The sequence below is a fragment of the Colobus angolensis genome, unplaced genomic scaffold, assembly GCF_000951035.1.
Source record: "Colobus angolensis palliatus isolate OR3802 unplaced genomic scaffold, Cang.pa_1.0 Scaffold271, whole genome shotgun sequence".
NCBI lineage: Eukaryota > Metazoa > Chordata > Mammalia > Primates > Cercopithecidae > Colobus > Colobus angolensis.
In genome coordinates, this window is record NW_012115944.1 from 1,627,063 (window position 1) to 1,634,795 (window position 7,733).

General features: G+C 43.2%; 1 protein-coding gene across 5 annotated transcripts in view; it reads left to right on the plus strand.

Moving 5' to 3' along the window:
- Positions 1–7,733, plus strand: part of MAP3K3 (mitogen-activated protein kinase kinase kinase 3) — a 66,312-nt gene that overhangs the window by 11,702 nt on the left and 46,877 nt on the right. For all 5 annotated transcript variants that reach the window (XM_011947962.1, XM_011947958.1, XM_011947959.1 and 2 more), the window contains one exon: positions 3,013–3,053. Coding sequence is in view for 4 of the 5 variants with exons in the window: in XM_011947958.1 (XP_011803348.1) it covers positions 3,013–3,053 (41 nt within the window). In the remaining variant the exon portion in view is untranslated. The remainder of the gene's footprint in view (positions 1–3,012; positions 3,054–7,733) is intronic.

Sequence of the window (7,733 nt, forward strand, 5' to 3'; positions counted from 1 at the left end):
AAAAAAAAAAAATTAGACAAAAAAAAAAAAAAAGAAAAAAACCCTGAGGAAATATGTGAATAAACTATGGACTTTAGTTGGTATATCAGTATCGATTAATTAATTTTAACAAAAAGAAATACACCATACTAATGTAAGATATTAGTAATAGGGGAAACTGGCTGGGTGTGGTGGCTCATGCCTGTAATCCCAGCACTTTGGGAGGTTGAGGTGGACAGACTACTTGAGCCCAGGAGTTTGAGACTAGCCTGGGCAACATGGCAAGACCCCATCTCCACAAAAAGTTACAAATTCGCCCAGTGTGGTGACATGTGCCTGTTTGTAGTCCCAGCTACATGGGAGGCTGAGGTGGGAGAATCAGTCACCTGTGCCCGGGAAGTTGAGGCTGCAGTGAGCCGTGATCGTAACACTGCACTCCAGCTTGGGTGGCAGGAGTAAGACCCTGTCTCAGTAATAACAATAATAATAACAGCGGGAACTGTGTACAAAGGGGAGAAGGATATATTGGAACTCTGTTGTATATGCTCAGTTTTTCTGTAAATCTAAAACTGTTCTAAAAATAAAATTTATTAATTAATAGAGCTACAGCGAGGTATGCTGGGCGATAGGCAGGAACAGGTAAAAGGATGTGTAACCCACCTGCAGGGGCAGACAGGACTACAAAGTTCGTAGAGCACTCAGGATACTCCAGATCCAGTTGAGGAAGTAGTGTGGGAAGCTGGAGACCACACATCAGAGCATGGCAACTCTGCTTTGGAGGACTCTTGTCATGGTAACTATTTAGAATTTCAGGGGAACGGGAAAAAGAAGATAGTGAAAAACTGCTCTCAGTGCCTGTGTGACTTAAGTTGTAGCATAGCATGGTAGTTAAGAGTCAGACTTCCAGGGTTCAAATCCTACCTCTTCCTTTACAAGCAATATGACCTGACCTTGGGGGAACTTACTTAATCTTGTTGTAACTCAGTTATTTTCTGTAAAATAGAGATAATAATGGTACTTGTTTTGAGGATCGGTTTAACTAATATATGTAAACATGCTTAGAACAATGCTTGGTTTGTGGTAAATGCTCAATAAACATTAGTTATTATCATTGTTATTAATGGATAAAGTAGTCCATGTGTTATCTTAAAGGATAAGAAGGTTATATATATCAGGGTTGTGTTTTTTTTGAGACAGAGTCTCACTCTGTCACCCAGACTGGAGTGCAACGGCACTGTCTCAGCTCACTGCAACCTCTGCCTCCTAGGTTCAAGTGATTCTCCTGCCTCAGCCTTCCGAGTAGCTGGGATTACAGGTGTGCACCACTACTCACGGCATAATTTTTGTATTTTAAGTAGAGATGGGTTTCACCGTGTTGGCCAGGCTGGTCTCGAACTCTCGACCTCCAGTGATCTGCCCGCCTCGGCCTCCCAAAGTGCTGAGATTACAGTTGTGAGCCACTGTGCCTGGCCTTTAATTGCCATTTTAAATTAATAAAGTAAATTTTCTCAGTTTTAATTTTGAATATGGTAAGTACCAGTAGATATAATCCACATAAGCAAAAGCTCTTTGGGGTCTTTAATAATTTTTACAGTGTAAATTAGAACCACTCTTGTGATTCATTGAACTGGAAGAGAAGTCTAGTCCCCTAATGCCTTGGGAAAAGGGAGTCCTTTAGGCACCTACCCTTCCTTTCAAACTCACTCCCTTTTCTGTCATCTTCTGTGTTTGCTATGTGTTCCTCATCTTCAGATACTCTTAAGCTCTCTTTCTTCCAAGCCATAGCCTATTAATTTGTCTTCTTCAATATAATTTTTCTTCATCGACTATGACTTCATTCTCTCTTTTATCTCTATTATTTGCTGGTTTCCTGCCCATCTTTTCTTTTCCTCTACGCCTGTTCTTCTGTAATATCTCTCTCCTTTCCCTGTCATTTTTTAAACTCCCTCAAGTTGTTTGTAATATCTCTTTTGGAATATCTCTTTCTCATTTGTTCTTTGTCATTTTAACACTTCTACTTCCTCTTATTTCTCATATTTATACTTAGTTCTGTTCTTCAATTAATTCAACCACTTAACAGATATTAAGCACAAATATTATATGGCACTGGGGATATCGAAATATGATAGACCTCGGGAGGCTGGCACTGGGGATATCGAAATATGATAGACCTCGGGAGGCTGAGGCAAGAGAATCGTTTGAACCCGGGAGGCGGAGGTTGCAGTGAGCTGATATCATGCTACTGCACTCCAGCCTGGGTGACAGAGTGAGACTCCATCTCAAAAAAAAAAAGAAACATGATAGACTTGATCTCTGCTCTCCTGCAGTTTACAGGCCACTCATCATGGTCATTTTGGAAAAGGCTGGGGACTGTGTATAAGGTCCTACTTTACCCCCATTGGGGTAGCTTTGGGAGGGTCGTGGGAAATCAGTGATAGTGGTACCAATGGCAGCAGCAGCAAAAAACAAGTTTTGCATGTCTATTATGTGTCAGGTATTTTACTTACATTTAGTTGTAAGTTTTACTTAGATTTACTTACATAAGAACTCTGCAAGGTATGTTTAGGCTGACTCTACAGGTGGAAAAACTAAGACTCACAGAGGATAAGTAACTTGCTTGTGGTCATATAGCTAGAAAGCATCAGCAGCAAAATTTCTTTTTGTCTTCAGTCACATCAGCCAACAAGGAAAGATATCCTGGTCAGGAGGTGATAGAGTGGGAGAAACTACCAGAGCCAGTTGTAGAAATAGGGTGTGTATGAAGCTAGAAGTAGCACGTCACAGCATAGAAATTGAGCTGGGCAGCCACCTCAGGATCTTACCCTAAGAGCTTTGTTGCCCCTGATGTTAGAACTGGATGTTTTAACTCGTTGGAAAGGAATGCCCATGCCTATCTGGGAAAAGAAGCTGGACCAGGAGCCATCAGGGATGTATGCCTAATGTTGCTAACGGGCTGCTCAAGGCTTCCTTGGGAATGGCAGGAGTGAAACATTCCAGAGAATTCTCTAACCTGTCTATCATTCTTTTTGGCAGAGTGACGTCAGAATCAAGTTTGAGCACAATGGGGAGAGGCGGTAAGTCTGCCTTCTGATGAGTAGTTGTGTTCATGTATGCCAAAGTTCTCAGATAGCATTTAGTTCATGGAAGTCATTCTCCTGTCCTGATCCCTATGGGGCCACTGGTTGGGTAATGGGGTGGATTGGGCATAAAGGGAGGAAAGTTTCACTCTTGTCTTGGCCTGCTAATTGAACCTTGTTCCCATCTTATCATTGGAAGCCATTTCAACTGCTGATGTTTTACTGTTCTGCTCTAGTCTGCTGCTGTGAGGTCTGACATTTTGTTAGGAAGTGAGGACTCCGGCCCTACTCAGAATCATGGCTTTCAGACACACTGACACTGTGTCACTTGTGGGCTTTAGAGGGAGGGCAGGATTTTCCTGTGATATAGTGCCATTACTATTCCCAGTAGAGCAGCCCTGGCTTTGTCCACGTCAAGGGTCAGGTTGGTGAATTAGAAGTTTCTTCATGATGTGTCTAGGTCATGGGAAGCTGAACCAAGTTCATCAGTTGTAAAAAATTTTAGCTCCTTTGAGGACATAGAAAGGGGGAATTTTTTGGTCTGTGTTCTGAATCTTACCTCATTAGGGAAGTGAAAGTAATGTTACAAAACTCTTCTGTCCTTTTCTCCATTGTCAGTATTTTCGTTATTGTTATTTTTTGTGGGAAGCCAAGGTAGAAGTTCTCAGTAGAAAAAATGTGACTGTACTTAATTTCTAAAGTTATTTAAGGAAAACATTCAGAAAGCATACAGAGGGATGGGATATTTGGGACCTTGGGTGTTTGCGCATGTGTGACACATGTACACATAAATGTGCCTTTCAGTGTTTTTTCCATTATTTGCCTTTCTCTCTCATTGATATACCCCCCATTCCCACCCCCAGCTTTCCTTTGCTTTGAGCATTTGGACAGGTGAAAAGCATACCCATTGGTATGAGGTCTTCCTACTTTAAGAGTCTCACCATAGGACCTTAGTACCTCCAAACATTCTTGATTCTGGTAGTTCTCTGCAGTTGATACCTTTCAGCCTGCTTTGCAGCTGGCTCCAGAGGAGACCTGTGGCTAGTATTCTCCCTTTAAAATACACATTCACAACCCTACAAGGTTGTCAGAGGCAGCCCGGTGGAAACATTGTGGAAAGTGTGGTCTGCAGAGCCAGGGTCCTTCTACTCCCATGTGAGTTCCAGGCCTGGAGGGAGGAAGGTCTGAGCTCTGTCCCCAGCTGCTCTTCCTGTGTCCTGCCATTAGCAGAGAAGTTAAATTGTCACTTCATTGTTGCTACTTTTCACACTTTCCAACCTAAGTTTTAAAGGCATGGCCAAACTCAGAGCAATAGAGAGTTTTCAATCAAAAGCTCAATTGTGTTGGAGCCCAATTATGCAGTTAGGCTCTCCTGAATTCCCTGTTCCCAAAGTGGTATGCAGTTACAGTGAGCAGGCTTACACTGAGAAAGTATATGTGTTTGGTTTCAGAGAAGCTGCCAGATTGAAACCACAAATATTTAAGGTGGTCAGGCAGGAATGGCCTTCTGAAGCCCTGAGCAGCAGAACATTGCTATCAAGGTTTTGAAAACGGTGCATTATCTTTTTATGGAGCTGTTTTCAGAGCCATGGCATTTCAGTGTTTGCGTACTATGTGTGGAATTGAGGACTTAATGAAGTTGGTGCAGGGAAGCCAACAGAGTTAGTACTCTGTGCCACATAGCTCTAGTTTCATGTATTTCATGTCAGGATTTTGTAGAGAATGTCATCGTGGGCATTTTTAACTTTTTACTGGGAATATGGGTAGTATTTATCTAAATGTAGGCCCTTATAGAATTAGAATTCACAGAAAAGAGGAAGGAAGTCATGACTTTTCCCACTTATCCATGAAAGGTATTCATTCTGATGGGCTGACTTTCCGTTTACTTTGAGAATAAGGGGACCAGACCCCTGATTGTCCTCCCTCTTGGCCCCAGGAGGGCTGGGGAGAAGGATTGTAGATTAAGATCTCCTTCCCTTTGGAAATGTTAATGACACACTGATGGGGGTGGTTGCACGGGTGTTAGACCTCTCTTTGAAGCACTGGCCTAAAAATGCCCGTTATTCAATAGGATGGCAGCAGCTTAGATCTTACCTAATCTGGAAGTCCTGGCCTCTGATCTTGACCAGACTTTCAAGCTGTTTTTGTGGGTTTTGAATGGCTCATTGCCAGGCCAAATGCAGAAGAATTTATTTCTGATCATGATCCTTTTTCAATAGTGTGCTAGGGACATCTGAGTGGACTTCTGGTATTTTATCCAGAAATGCTGGACCCTTTTGAACTGTTGCTGAGGCCTTGAAGAAGGAGGGGTATGATTTGCTATTAGGAATTAATAGAAAGCTATCCTGGCCGGGCGTGGTGGCTCAAGCCTGTAATCCCAGCACTTTGGGAGGCCGAGACGGGCGGATCACGAGGTCAGGAGATCGAGACCATCCTGGCTAACACGGTGAAACCCCGTCTCTACTAAAAATACAAAAAACTAGCCAGGCGAGGTGGCGGGTGCCTGTAGTCCCAGCTACTCCGGAGGCTGAGGCAGGAGAATGGCGTAAACCCGGGAGGCGGAGCTTGCAGTGAGCTGCGATCCGGCCACTGCACTCCAGTCTGGGAGACAGAGCAAGACTCCGTCTCAAAAAAAAAAAAAAAAAAAAAAGAAAGCTATCCTTTCAAACGGCTTCAGAAAACACCTCTATCTAGAGAATCCATCTAGATAGCACCTAACAGTATCACTGCTTGGGACAGTTGATTTGGAAGAAAAAAATATAAGAATTACAGTCTGAGCCGGGCGTTGTGGCTCACGCCTGTAATCCCAGCACTTTGGTAGGCTGAGGTGGGCAGATAACAAGGTCGGGAGTTCAAGACCAGCCTAACCAATATGGTGAAGCTCTGTCCCTACTAAAAATACAAAAATTAGCCAGGCGTGGTGGCTGGCGCCTGTAGTCCCAGCTACTCGGGAGGTTAAGGCAGGAGAATCACTTGAACCCGGGAGATGGAGGTTGCAGTGAGCCAAGATTGAGCCACTGCACTCCAGCCTGGGGGACAGAGTGAGACTCCATCACCCAAAAAAAAAACAAAAAACAAAAAACAAAGGATTACAGTCTGAATGGATTTCCTAGTGGAGATGAAACTAATTTGGTTAGCAGTATGATTTCCAAAAATGAAAGGTGGTAATGGACAAAGGAAAAAAACATGAAGGAATTATCTTCTTGAGATGTTAGACTTTGCTTGAAGGATAGATTATGGTTTATATTAATAGTCTATCAATGTTGCCCAATAGAACTTTCTGCTATAATGGAAATATTCTATATCTGTGCTGTCCAGTACACATATGGCTACTGTACATGTGGTTAGTGAGCACTTGAAATGTGGTTGGTGAGACAGAGGAACGTTTTTCTTTTAAGACAGGGTCTCTGGGCCAGGTACAGTGGCTCATGCCTGTAATCCCAGCACTTTGGGAGTCTGAGGCAGGAAGATCACCTGAGGTCAGGAGTTTGAGACCAGCCTGGCCAACATGGCGAAACCCCGTCTCTACTAAAAATACAAAAATTATCTGGGTGTGGTGGCGCACATCTGTAGTCCCAGCTACTCGGGAGGCTGAGGCAGGAGAATGGCTTGAACCCAGGAGGCGGAGCTTGCAGTGAGCCAAGATAATGCCACTCCAGCCTGAGTGACAGAGCAAGACTGGTCTCAAAAAAAAAAAGAAAGAAAAAAGACAGGGTCTCTGTTGTCCAGGCTGGAGTACAGTGGCATAATCATGGAGCTTCCACCTCCTGGGCTCAAGCAGTCCTCCTGCCTCAACCTCCCAGGCGCCTGGGACAACAGGCACTCTGCCATAGCCAGGTAATTTTTGTAGAGACAGGGTTTTGCCATGTTGCCCAGGCTGTGGTTTCAAACACCTGGACTCAAGCGATCTGCCTGTCTTGGCTTTCCAGAGTTCTGGGATTACAGGCGTGAGCCACTGTACCTGTTCAGGAACCAATTTTCAGTTTAATCAATTTAAATTTAAATAGTCATATGTGGCTAATGGCTGCCATATTGAATAGTGCAGATACAGTTCTAGATGATGAAGGCTTTTATACTTCTCATCGATTTGAGCCAACCTGTCACAGAAGAACATGAAAGAAATTATCTGGTCAGATTTTATTAAAACCCAATGGTTTAGATCCCTCTCTCTTGTGGCTTATTGCTTCTTCCTCTGGTTACACCACTTCCCACTCTGGGGGAGCAGGGAAGATGAGAAAGAACCACAGTCTTCTTCCTCTCAGCATGGAAGAGGACAAGAACTGTGCAGGCCCATGGCTGAATACTGCCTGCTCCAACACACACTAGTCTGATTTTATCCTGCCTAGGTTTACTAAGAGATGAAGGTTGTTTTAATAGGCATTTCTCCAGTCACAGTGAGCATCTTTTCATGTGTTTTATTAGCCACTTAAAATTCTTCTATGAATTGTCTAATCTTTTGCCTTTTCTATTAGATTATCTTTTATTGATTTTTTACAAGTATTTTCTCAAAGTTTGATATTTAACTTTGTTGATGGTTTATTTTGAAATCAGAATTTTATTTATTTATTCATTTATTTATTTGAGACGGAGTCTTGCTCTGTTGCCCAGGCTGGAGTGCAGTGGTGTGATCTCAGCTCACTGCAACCTCCGCCTCCTGGGTTCAAGTGATTCTCCTGC